The following is a 13,435-nucleotide window of genomic DNA, read 5'->3' on the forward strand; positions in this document are numbered from 1 at the left end:
CTCATAGTCACCCTATTAAAAGGGACAGACGGCCTCGGTACTAACTGTTTCACTCGGCTCGTTTTTTGGGTAAAGGTGCGCAGTCCTGTTTACTAATATTATGTCTATGACCATGACATAGACGAAATACCATGGTTCTTCCAGCAAACAGATATCGTGTATGATCGACCGATGAGATCAAAATATGAGTAGAGTCAATTATCGGATCTTGTTAGATGTTCAGAAAATCGAAATTTAAAAAAATGAGTTACCCGCGTAGGTGCAACTCTTCCTCTATGGTCAATGGTGACTGCTAGATGACAGCTAGAGTGGCGAAATAAAATTGGATGGATAGGGGGCGGTGTTCCTGAGAAAGGTTGCAGATTGCAGATTGTTCCGAGTTCGAGTGAGTGATTGTGAGTCAAGTCAATGAAACTTATAAACTTGAAAAACTCTATTTTCTTGATAATAACTTAAGTGTTTGAAACTGCGTGTCGAATATACGTTCTAACTTGGCTTTCGTAAGTTCCATCTTAGTTTACTGTTATTTATCGATGAAATGGAATTATGTCAAAACATTAATGATAAACTTGTTTGCAAGTTGCAGCCCACTAAACCATATCGAAGTGTTTTGTTATTTAAGCTTCTTCGACGATATTATTTTGAAATTAGCATAGGAACCTGCTTTTAAACAGCTTCGAGTGAAATTATTTAGGGATCAACTGCATAACTAACATACACATGTGTAATTAAATTAAGTTTATTACAGAAACGAAGCTTTACTTGCCACATTATTTTTATAGCTTTGAATTTCTTAACAATTTTGTATTTTTAATTCTGATTGCCATGAAATATCATTTGTGAATTGTATCATTCAGTATTGTATTTATTTTTCAGGTCTCACCCGTTAACGATGTTGCGCTTTCTAAGCCGAAGAGGGCGTTCATCTAGTCAAAACCGCAATAAACAAACCCAGAAAGCGTCAAGCAACAAAAATTTAATACAATGCAAAGTTCTGCTACTTGATGATACAGATTTGTCTATAAACTTATCTAAAAAAGCAAGTGCAGGTGACCTTTATGAGCAAGTTTTTTATTCTCTGGATTTGATTGAAAAAGATTACTTTGGACTGCAGTTCACTGATACTCACAATGTCAAACATTGGTTGGATCCAACTAAGACCATCAAGAAACAAGTAAAAATAGGGCCTCCATACACTTTACGGCTAAAAGTGAAGTTTTATTCTTCTGAACCCAATAATCTAAGAGAAGAATTGACTAGATATCAATTCTTCTTGCAACTGAAGAAGGATATATTGGAGAGCAAGCTAGAGTGTCCACACTCTACAGCAGTTGAATTAGCTGCATTAGCCCTACAGTCTGAATTAGGTGATTTTGATGAAAATGTTCACACTCCAGCAACTGTATCTGAGTTCAGATTTGTACCTAATCAGACAGAAGAAATGGAGATAGAAATCTTAGAAGAGTACAAGAAATGTAAAGGTCTTACCCCTGCACAAGCAGAAGTAAACTACTTAAACAAAGCAAAGTGGCTTGAGATGTATGGTGTTGATATGCACATTGTCTTAGGTAAAGATGGGTGTGAGTACCACTTAGGATTGACACCAACAGGCATACTGGTCTTTGAAGGACCTCAAAAAATTGGTTTATTCTTCTGGCCTAAGATAAGCAAGTTAGATTTCAAGAAAAAGAAACTAACACTTGTGGTTGTTGAAGATGATGATCAAGGTCGGGAACAAGAGCATACCTTTGTGTTCAGATTACATAATGAAAAAGCCTGCAAACACCTATGGAAATGTGCTGTTGAACATCACACTTTCTTCCGCTTGAGAGCACCAGTCAAAGGTCCATCGGCACGACAAAACTTCTTTAGAATGGGTTCTCGATTCCAATACTCTGGAAAGACTGAATACCAGACCACACAGCAAAATCGCGCCAGACGCACAGTCCAGTTCGAAAGAAGACCCAGTCAAAGATTTGCTCGTAGACAGAGTCATGTCTTGCGGGAGAGAGAGAAACAAAGTGTAGTGAAACCAGAGACTACACCACCAGAGGCAGCTAATGAGCCCAGCACATCATCTGATACTGCAGTACTTGTGCCTGATGTAGATACTCTGTCTAGAAAGAGTAGTGCAAAGTCCCAGAAATCAACTCTCATGGACGCTGAGCTCAAACCTGAGGTTGGTGAGCCATCAACAAAGAACTTACTAAATGAAGAACCTGCTGAAGAAGTATTGATGTCAAAAGATGATGCTATTAGCAACAAAGTACTATTCAAAATGGATAAATCGCTGATTGAAGAAAAGAAGAGCAATTTGACTCAACTTGTGATTAACAAACCTGCTTGCAGCTGTTCACCTGTGACAGAATCGAACCCATTGAATGATCTCCTTATGAGTTTAGTTAAAGAAAAACTTAATAATGATGATTCTAAAAATGAAGCAAAGAGAGATCAGATAGATTCGGCTACTGACAAAGAAGTACCAAACAATCAAACAAAGTGTTATCTGTCATCTACAAAGGCTTTACCGCCTGGGCAATTGAAATGTAATAATATTTTGAAAGCTAGAGAAAATGAAGTGAAGGTTATAAACGAATCTACCAACATCAATCTGGCCATACCATCCACCCCATCACCTAAAATACTGAATGAACCAACAAATCCAATAAATTCGCAATATGTATCAATTGTGGTCGTAGAGCCACCTCATAACCAAGCAAAATTGGCATCTCCTAAGCCAGTTGAGAAGAAGGAGGATGTGACTCCTAAGGTTCAGCCGATATCATCACTGTCGCCGTGGCTTGTCACTTCTGAACCAAGCTCGCCTTCAGGAATTGGGGAGAAGGAAATTACAATTATCCATCGTAAGTCTGTTATTACTACACAGCTGTAATTATTTTGTGTAGGTAAGTTTTAAGAAAATATTGTTAAAAAATACAAAAAATGACAATGTAGTTTTAAATTGCATGTTTGCTTTTAATATAGTGCCTTAGAAAATCGCCTATTTTTGAAATAAGGTAGTCAATGAAATTAGAATCAATACCTTAAATGTTTATACATATTTTATTTTTACAATGGGAATTATAATGTTATAATGGCAGTTAGAATATATTTCTTCACATTTTATGTCTTACTGATTTTGGTTGGTTATTTACCAATCTTTCAGTTAGTTTTAATTTGTAGCTGTTTGATCCTGGTTTTCATATTTGGTACTTTGCCCAAACGGCAAAATACATTAAAACTCTTTGTATACATAACATGATTTAATAATTATATGAATTTTCGCTTTCAAAGTTTCGAAGGAAACCTAAAGCGAGATGATGCCTTAAATAGCCACAATATATTTAAACAAATGTGCGATGAACAGGTTTCATTCCGCTTGGGTGTACTAAGTAGATATCGATACTTAAATCTATAAAAAAAAGCTTAAACATTTTTACATGTACTTAATTAACGTACTTAACATTTTGTAATAAAAAAATTGGGAATATTTTTAAATTCTCTAAATATTCATATTAGAGAGGGGGTACATATACATTCCTTTTATTTACTTTACATTTTTAAATATATCATTCCATTCCGACAATGGCGTCTGTCGCACGCGGCGGACGGCCAACGGCTAGCGAGTAGCGATAGACGCATGTGCGGCTAATTCTTCATCGTCACGTTATGGAATTTTATGGCCCGACGTCTGACGACAGACGAGTGTGTCGGAAAGGAACCCATAGGCCCAAGTTCGAAGACTCTAACCTCCATTCTCTTAAAACAGTTGTTACTATGCATTTTCACGTACAATTTTCAAAGTAAACACTTGTTTTGAGAAATACGGATTGAGTTGTCGATGAAAATGGGCCTTTATCGGATATTTTAACCAGTATTCGTCCAACAGGATCGTCGAAATATATAGGTTTGGATGATTCTGTTGCGCCTGCTTGCTAGTTAACAACATAATAAATGAATGAACAAAGGTATGAAAATTTCAACCTAAGGCACTGGTTAAAATAAATCCGAAACTTTGTGATAGAGTTGATGCCGTCCTAAATATGGAATCATTCTGAAACAATTTATACAATTAGCATTAAGTACAACATATCAGTATTAGAAAATGAAACAACTAGAAAGATAGGTGCCATAGTTTATGAACTTGCCATTCGGACTGCTCTAAAAATTGTATTGGAATTGTAAACAAAAATTTGTTCTTGGTTGATACATATACTTTGATGATGTACTTACCTATATTGTAAACTGGGTTACATAAAATATAATATATTTAACACGTTTTAAATTACGTGTTTTCAGTTAGCATTTAATACGGTAATATTATGTTATTTACCGGAAATATATTATGAATAACATTGTAGGACATCACCCGCTTTTAGTTATTTGGTGAATAAGTTTGAATATTTATTTGAAATCCTATACATACACAGTATGAAATTGCAGCTAGTAATGATTAATGAAATATGAATGAAATACAAATATATTTATTTTTTATATTGATAAAATTGTCTCAATTTGGGTGATGCTTTACAATATTTTATTGTAACTTTGCTTACTTAAAACAATTATTATTTTATACTTACTTAGATGTGTAATGAAGTTATTGTTAAGATATTGGAGTTTACTATTAAGTGGTACGTATTATTTTAATAATGTTATACCTTAATTAATTGATTAAGATTTTCAACAAATATCGTGCCAATTAAAGAATTACAAGGTGCTTGGGATCAACATTGAACGAACGATTATTTTAATCGAATCTCGGTAGGCAGTAACGACTGGTTTTTAAAGTATTAGACGTCAAGTACATGGGTAGTAAATACTGCAATAATATGTACAAAGCAGTCACAACATAGACCAGCGACATATTCTATTAAGATTTAACTAGGTATAAATAGGGCAGTTACTGTGAAAATTGCATTATTATATTTACTGTCGAAGCTACATATAGATTCAATCACATGAATCTAGCCTTTTACAATTTCCGTGTCAAAAGTGCCTATCATGTAGATAACAACTACTTGAAAGATAAACGACAATAAATGGAGACATTTATTTTAGCCACATGACAATGTTTTAAAAAAATTTTCTGTAAGCAATTTTATTTGATTATTGTTTGTTTTTAGTTATTAAGACAAATCTATTATCGAATATTTTTTATTATATCGGGATTTATTTTTCTTTGTATTATTTTACATTATTATATTACTAACTACTTATTGGATTATAATAAAATATTTATTTTAATTCACATGTATTATTTCTTTTAAGTACCTATCTACGTGACCGTGTAGTGCCCACCTACAAACTACTTGCGTTTACTTTTTTACTTAGGTAACCGAATTATTTAAAAATTCAAAATTATTTAAACGTCAATGATAATGTCACTCAACTTCACAAGAGAAAGCTAAAGTAAATATTTTACGAGATTATAACAAAGATGAAAAAATCAGCGGAGAGAATATCTTCGGATAAGTCGTCATCCGATCTCGGAAACGTATTTTCATTCAAGCGTTATTTTATAAATAATTTAGACTCTTACCATGGGCAATATTTCTTGAAGGAAATTGCTAAAGTGCTTGAGAAACAAGCAGCGTCAACACGAGAAACCTCAGAAACTGTTCTGGGTGAAGATGCAGTTCCTCCAGAGCCCCCTGTGCCTGAACAGCCGTATGAGATAATCGGTAATTTGCATTAGGGCTAAGTTCTCCTATAAATCTTTAAATTATCGCTTCACTAGTTGCTAAATCCGTTTTTAGAAGGTACGTATCTAAGTAATAAATCTGTACTGTCTATCAGGAACTGTTACCAATTTGAAGATAAAAACGATAGATCATGTTACGAGGATCGTATCCAAAACTGAATGTATACCGCAAATGCTGACGTGCGGCACTGTTATTTTGGATATCAGCTACGATAGAGATGAACTTAAAACTGCGATGGAGTATATGAAAGGTACGCGTACATACACCAAAATAGGTATATGTAGGTACTATCCATAATTATCATGATTTACTATAGATGAGTCATCATCCATCTTCTAAGCCTTTTCGGCCGGAAGCCGGATCGGCTTCCAGTCTATATAGTACCTATATTTGGATATTTTTTATCATGACATGTTCACAGTTTTAAAGCAGTTGCTGGAAAAACAAGCTCCGCCGCCAAAGGCAGGAGATCTGGATGACAGCGGTGCGACAAGTGCTAATGTTAATAATGCCGGAGATTTTAAGAAGCGCTATTTGATACTGATATCCACTGTTATGACTTGGGCCTCCACCAAACCGTTAGATCCGGTAAGAGAATTTTTCGTAACCCTCATACATCTCTCATAATTAGATCTTCTAAGATAATGTTAGTTTGTATCTAATAACAACCTATATCTGTCTATTTAGGATACCCCAGATATGCCTTTCATAGAAACAGATTTTCGGAAAAGGAAGCCACACCCTAATTATAAATTGCACTATGATGCTGAAAATGAAGTGATTTTAATGGCCAGGAAATATAGGCCAATAATAGGGTAAGTTGATTAATTAGCGAAAATCGGAGCCTAATAGACATATATTTTTAATTTTTGGTGAAGTTCCATAGGCACCAATACTAAATCGTAAGAGCTGCTTGCTTATTTTTCTGACGAATAAGGATAATATTAAATCTATGCTCATCTCTACTTGACAGTAGCTACAGTAGCTATTGTACGGTCAGCGTCAAAAGTAGCTGAACAAATCAACATTTTCAAAGTGCCTTATTAGGTACGTAAAGGCTCGTAAAGGGTCACAATTTCTTAGCAACATACCTAAACGACAAAATTTGCTTACCATCCATATTAAAAAAAATAGATGAATACTCTGTAAGTTATCGACGAGACAACGACACGGAGTTAAGCAGTTTTTTAAATTTAGAAGCTGACTGTGCCATGTATTCAATATAAACTGCATTATTTTATTTGAATAGTGCGCTGGTAGTATGTGCTGGGGTGACGTACGGTGGCAAAGAAGACACTCTTTTCTATTGGTTTCAAAAAGCTTGGGAGTGTGAACCGATACTTCCAATCTTAGGCCGAGGAAATAACGCTGTGCCTCTGATAAACGTTGTGGATTTAGCGCTGTAAGTTTTTTTATGCGACACATTTAGACCTGTGAACTAGCTATCTACTTTCTTAGCTGCCTTAACTCCTAAAATCTGGTCGGAAAATCTACAAACAAATCTGCCTGCTTTTCAGAATCATTCACAACCTCGTTCTAGAGTTTCCAAAAAAACTTTACATTCTGGCTGTGGAACAAAATGTTTCTAAACAAAAAGAAGTGAGTCGACGTCTACTTCGTTCAATACAATGAGGTTTGTTATCTCTTCAACTAGAGTCAAGCAGGTGCGATAAAATACTTCATTCCTGTTGCAGATAATCAAGCCACTTGGACGCTTAATGGGTTCTGGAATGTTCAAATGTATTCCACAGGAAGACGCTTTCTTGATACCAGAAATTGATGTGAGCTATACACCTACTATCTAATACAGTTTCAAACCCTTGCCAAGGCCTGTGTTCACCGTCAACACAAACGTCAATTTCCTTAAAACAACGTTTTATGTTGTCGGTGTGATGTTCGGCCGAAGGGACCTACTTCGCGTCCTCTATTTATGACACACCAACTCACATTATTTTATCTAATAGCTAAGTTGGGAATAAATACTCAGGATTTTAATAAGGTCTCGCGGTTTTTATATCTACCGCTACACCCGAAACATTATATTGCTTTAAACATTACAGCAACGAATCTACGATTTAATGACAATCAATTTGAATATGGAGCCGACTTTCATTGTCGAGACAATGGCACTGCAGTGGGTTTCTGAATTGACCTTTGCGGAGAACATACCCGTACTTATGAAGCAGTTTAAGAAAGAGAGGGGATTGAAACCTTTTAAGGTAGCAAACAACAAAAGCTTAAGCTAACACTTGTTTATTGGGACAAGGTAAACCGCTTGAACTCACGTGTACCTATGTTATCACAGATTGTCATATACGGCCCGCCGATCACTGGAAAAACGACATTGGCGAAGAGTATTTGTGAAGCATACGGTCTTGTCTACATTTCACCAGAAACAATCGCTCAAGATATGCTGGAGGATTTGGTTAGTCCTATTTAGGTTTAATAGGATATTACTTATTTGTTTGTTTGGCAATACGATACCCGAGTGAATCATTAAAACAGATGACTGTTCATAATACTGCTCTTAATTATTTGTGTTTGTTTTTGTACGTATGTTTTATTGTTTTTTTTATTATTGTCTATCTGTCAATGTGATTCATTGATAGAAAATATGTTTTAGGTAGTAAAAATACATTTGTCTTAAAACCTTTTCATACAGCTTTTAAGTTAACAACTGTTGCAACCTTACTTATATTTGAACCTCAGACGTGGCGTGTACATCATTGGGACGTAGGCGAGACTGTTGCTCTAGGTGTTCCTACTGGTGAGGAAGAAGACTTGGGGATGGCCGACATGGATGATGACATGGACAATGAAGAAGACGGGGTCCAAGAACAAGCCAGGCAAAACCTAGCAGTACTCCAGTCTGGACGTCCACTGTCCGATGAAGAAATTATAGGGTGACACATTTTGACTTTGCGGTTGTAACTATAATAATAGGTATCTAACACCAAGTGAAGCAACTGATTTCGAAAGGACGATGGACCCTGTACCGTTTTGGTACAACTTATTTTTGTGTCGAATCTCGTTACTCTAATTGAGGCAGGCCCCATCGTTTTATTTCTTCTTAACGTAGATATCTCTGTAATGGTATATTATACATTATACTGTGGTAGCTGGTACCAAATGCCATACAGCTTGCCCATTGTCCTTTGTCCAGATATTTGCGTCAGAAATTGTTGAGTCGTGATGCGTTGAACAGAGGATGGGTGCTCGATGGATTCCCATCGTCGGTAACGCAATGCCAAGCACGTAAGTTATTCCAGTAATTGCTTATTTAATATAAAAAATAACTAATATTACCTCCTTATGTACTACAATAAATCAAGAATTTCGTAAAATTTTCAAAAATTTTACCTTAAAAAAATCGTTAATCTCTACAGTGTTTGACAAGGGTGATGAACAAGATTCTGATGATGGAGAAGAGCCAGATGAGGAAGCGTTTGACGAAGATACTGAATTGTATAGCAATGTGCTAAAAAAGCTATTACCAGGTATGGAAAAACTCAAGTTTGTTAGAAAAAACCGAGATACAGTCATATAACGTTAAGGTACAACTAAATTCGTGCTATGTTTTTGCAGACATTGTGGTATCATTAGATACAACCGACGATTTCGTTTGCGAGAAAGCAATGAGACAGCCCGAAGGAGACTCTCGGTTAGACGAAGAAACTATTTTGAAACGTTTGAGCGAATTCCGCGCTGGTGACACTCGAGAAAATACTCCACTCAACTTTTTTGATGAATTGGATATACATCCACTGGTTGTACCCGTTAAGGACCATACAGATTACGCAATGAAGACTCCTTATGCAGCTGTGGCGTTGCGAATGGGTCGCCCCTGTCGCTATGGAAAACTTCAGGGTAAGTTTAAGGGATGAGTAGATCCACTTTTGATTGAACAGATATATTAATTTTGTCTTTGTTGTCCTAGCACTTATTGAAGCTGCTGAGAAGAAAGAAAAAGAAGAAATAGAAACTTTGAGAACCAAGGAGGCTAAGGCTTTAAAAGAAATGGAACAGAAAATGAAAGAGGAACGTGAAGAGAAAATGGAATATTGGGTGATTACTTTGATATAACATAGGTACCTATATTAATAGGGGTGATATGTAAAGTAAATAGGTAGCAAATAATATATACATAAACCGTCTGGTTCTCAATCAGACATTTTTAATATTTATTTTTTTAAGGAGTGGCACTTACTCAAATGTAGGTCTGTATTCTTTTGAGCACGTCCATAAAAAGATAATACCTAATATTATAGTAGAGGTAATCGAAAGGATGCAAGCATTCTTTCACGCAATTGCATTCGCGAGCCGAGCACGTCTAAGAGTCTCTCGGAATAATTTTCAATATTTCCCAGACTATGAATTTACTATTGATTAGACACACTTATCGTACTCTTGACTTATTTAATTTGTACTATGCAGACGGAATTGTATGCAATGTTGCGCGATGAAGAGGAAGCAGCCTTGGCAGCAGCAGGCGAACCCATGCGCAATTACCTTGTCCATCATATCTTTCCGACGCTCACGCCTGCCTTGCTTGAAGTTGCCAAGTTACGACCTGATGATCCAATTGATTTCCTAGTAAGGACTGTTTCTACATATATCACTTGTAGTAGTAAGCCTAGCTTGAAATACAGATATTTCTCTCTCGGTATTTTCCCAGTCAGGCCATTGTTTTCTGCCTGGCGCTGGTATTTTTAAAAAGCCAATTTAGAATTCGTAATAATAGCTTCTGCAAGTAATTAAATTAATCTTTCAACCTGGGTTATTTTGTTAATTCAACGAAACACGGTCTCCTTTTGTGGGTATGCCATGGTAATCATAGGAATAACTCTGCTACTTCTTAAAGTTTAGCATGCTACCATAATTTTGCGTAGATTGCAGTCTCATATTTTTTTGTAAGTCACTACAATTTACTTTGGAAATCGTCAGGCGGAAAAAACATTCAAGTTGAATCCACTTGGTACGGCGTTGGAAGAAAAATTCAATTTACACGAGGAGAGGATGAGATTGGCGAAAGAATGTGCCGACGAAAGGCCCAAGGAGGCCACGTTACAACGGGTAGCTCAAGCAGAGTTAGATGAAGAAGTTAGCCATAGTAGTCTTGATCGTAAATACGTTGACACTCTAGGCGGTTTTAAATAATCTAGATATTCCAAAGTGCCACATGATGTTTTACCATAAACTTTTACCTTCTTACCACAAAAACTTTTAAACGTCAGTTTAAGCCTTGTCTAAAAAAATGTCAAATTATGACGTTGACATATGGTTCATTTTGCAGCCACAATTTTTTTAGACAAGTGTAAATCATGTATTTAGGTTTTTGTAGTAAGGCCACTTGAGTATGTACCTACTCATTTTTATTTATTATGATTGTGTTGATTAATTTTTCGTTTACTTTGGTAACTAATGCTGGCGATGCCGAATTTCATTCATTGAATTGTGATTGTATTGTTTTTGTTTGAATTTATTGAAGTTCTTCGTTTTTTTATAATCATGTTTTTAAAAGCTAAATAAAGCCCTATTAACAAGTATATTGTTATGAATATAAATCTGAAGCGAAAAGTTTCTGTAATCATTTTTTTTTTCTATACGATTTAAATCGAATCCTGCTAAGGCAGAAAGCAATGACATTCAATTAAGTTACCTGGGGCCCGATTCTCCTAATTTTACTTAAGCGACTTACGATTGACGTTCGACTCGATTCGACTGAGATCCGATCCCGACTCGATTACGATTGAAGCGTATGTGGCATTCCGCTATTTTTTCTTTGAAATAAACTTTTTATCCTTTTCTGTCATTCAATAATGAATAATTTTGTCTGCAAATGATTTACGATTGCAAAATAATTGTACAGCAAACTATCGTATAGACCAAAATAGCAGACCAATCGCACACCAATCAAATGTCAATCGAATACGATTGGTCTTTTATTAGTAGCAGAATGCCCGATATGGTTAAAACTGCTATTGCGATCATATTGCGATTCGATTTCTATTCGATTTTGACATTATTAACTTAGGAGAATCGGGCCCCAGGGGTTACTCCATAAAGCAATGCTTAAACCTGTGAAAAATTAATCCGAATTATGTATTTGATCAACCTTATCAGGCGGAACATCTGTTCAAGCTGAATCCAACCGGTAAGATGCTTGAACCAGGGTATAATTTACAAGCTGAAAACCTGTTGGGAAAGATCAAAATACTGGACGACGCTATGAAGGATCTTGACATTCAAATCGAACCTCTAATAACTCCAGATTGTGAGATACACAACCCCGAAACAGGCCGTAAAGTGAACCCGATGAGTGCTTTATAAAAATATTGTAGGTTACAAAGTCTCAATATTCCTATTTTTACTCACAATTTCACCTGTATTGTTACAACGAATATGAGATAATTTAGAAACTAAAATAAAATATCTACAGTTCAATATATTGTACTTTCTTTGAACATCAGTATGCACTGGTGATATGGTCTATCCTTTCATAACCTTGTTTTATATCTTTATCCTTCAGAATATTAGTACGTCGATAGTTGAAATAGTCAAATCCTTATTGTACAAGTTGGAAGCGTTTGAAACAACGTTATTACTTTACGAATTTAATATGTTACGAAAATATGTAAAATAACAAAATTAATTGTATCAGATGTTCTCTTTAGGTATTCGGTTTAAGATCTGGCTATCAGATGCATACTTGGATCCTTACTATACAAAAATCACTTAAAATACGGGCTGCCGCAGGGAAGCATGCTTGAGCCCATTTATATTTTATAATCTGCATTGATATCTATCATAAAGCAAAAATATTTAACTATGTTACATAGTGTAAAAAAAAGTTAGTACCTATAATATATAAATAAGATAGTAAATATTTAAATAAGTTTATAAAATATTTAAGTTATTTAACTAGGTTAAATATTTTCGTTAAACGCTTTATCAGGCACTACATCAATTACATCTAAGTTTTTTCAGGAAGCTCAGTTCTAGTAGGCGAATCCGGCTTCGTGGTATGGTTACTTAGGGACGAGGGCGAAGCACCGGAAAGTAGATAAGTCCTCCAATATTCCAACATCTCGATTAACCATCATGTCATCCGCAAAATCAAAAGTTATCAATTAGTAAATTAGCGAACCTAGGTCAACATTATAGGTAATTAGGTAGATATGCAGGTACAGGTATGTAATATTGCGTTTATGTAAAAAAACTATGAGAATAAATACATACCTATTATAAGCTATTAGGTACCTCTGGTATGTAATGCCCTTCATAGCAATTAAATAATTAGAACTATTATATCAACCCACGTGTTGGTTGATTGCCACTCTGAATTATTGAAAGCTTTAATCGATCAAAAGTAACATGATAAAAAATATACCCTACTAACTTAACCAACAGTTTTGTTTGTATCAAGTTATCAACATAGTCCTCTTTGCCTCAGGTTTAATTTATGTACCTACAGCTTCTACGAACTAATTATTTCATTGCACAACAGTTTGTAAGTACGCGGGGTTTCAAGTTCCATTACAGGTTAGGATTAAAATCGCTTTTGGAGTACCTGCAATCTACCAAGTAATTAGCAGTCGTACTTACATTCCTGTGGCCTTAATCTCGCATGTTAGGATGACCCTTGCTGACGCCCTAACAATTTTATGTTTGCGAAAAGTGTTAAGCAGATTGTTTGAACTTGTGGCTCACACGAAAAGAAGAACCTGTCA

At 35.5% G+C, this 13,435-nt stretch overlaps 2 protein-coding genes across 5 annotated transcripts; both read left to right on the top strand.

The window, feature by feature from the left end:
• The first annotated feature begins 257 nt into the window (after positions 1–257).
• LOC124630461 (band 4.1-like protein 5) lies at positions 258–4,192 on the top strand. Of its 4 annotated transcripts, none has more exons than XM_047164374.1 (2): positions 258–395; positions 877–4,192. In XM_047164374.1, the coding sequence occupies exon 2, from the start codon at positions 893–895 to the stop codon at positions 2,891–2,893; it is 2,001 nt and encodes a 666-aa protein (XP_047020330.1). In that variant the 5' UTR covers positions 258–395; positions 877–892; the 3' UTR covers positions 2,894–4,192. The 4 variants fall into 4 exon arrangements, with proteins under 4 accessions (XP_047020330.1, XP_047020331.1, XP_047020329.1 ...); XM_047164375.1 differs by having other exon boundaries at positions 310–385; XM_047164373.1 differs by having other exon boundaries at positions 350–500.
• A 1,248-nt stretch (positions 4,193–5,440) lies between these two features.
• LOC124630427 (adenylate kinase 7-like) lies at positions 5,441–12,106 on the top strand. Its single transcript, XM_047164329.1, has 16 exons — positions 5,441–5,684; positions 5,800–5,955; positions 6,127–6,293; positions 6,393–6,520; positions 6,955–7,107; positions 7,223–7,304; positions 7,400–7,486; positions 7,766–7,924; positions 8,011–8,130; positions 8,415–8,608; positions 8,869–8,960; positions 9,092–9,202; positions 9,291–9,572; positions 9,643–9,770; positions 10,140–10,298; positions 11,829–12,106. Exons 1-16 carry the CDS (start codon positions 5,441–5,443, stop codon positions 12,033–12,035), a joined length of 2,469 nt encoding a protein of 822 aa, XP_047020285.1. The 3' UTR covers positions 12,036–12,106.
• The last annotated feature ends 1,329 nt before the right edge of the window (positions 12,107–13,435 follow it).

The sequence above is a fragment of the Helicoverpa zea genome, chromosome 5, assembly GCF_022581195.2.
Source record: "Helicoverpa zea isolate HzStark_Cry1AcR chromosome 5, ilHelZeax1.1, whole genome shotgun sequence".
NCBI classification, from domain to species: Eukaryota; Metazoa; Arthropoda; class Insecta; order Lepidoptera; family Noctuidae; genus Helicoverpa; species Helicoverpa zea.

Bases quoted from the DNA above. Each gene is read 5' to 3' on its own strand.
- LOC124630461 (XM_047164374.1), top strand. From the start codon at position 893: ATGTTGCGCTTTCTAAGCCGAAGAGGGCGTTCATCTAGTCAAAACCGC.
- LOC124630427 (XM_047164329.1), top strand. From the start codon at position 5,441: ATGAAAAAATCAGCGGAGAGAATATCTTCGGATAAGTCGTCATCCGAT. The intron at 6,521-6,954 runs GTAAGTTGATTA...TTATTTGAATAG, and splicing joins AAATATAGGCCAATAATAGG to TGCGCTGGTAGTATGTGCTG. The intron at 7,487-7,765 runs GTGAGCTATACA...TAAACATTACAG, and splicing joins TCTTGATACCAGAAATTGAT to CAACGAATCTACGATTTAAT.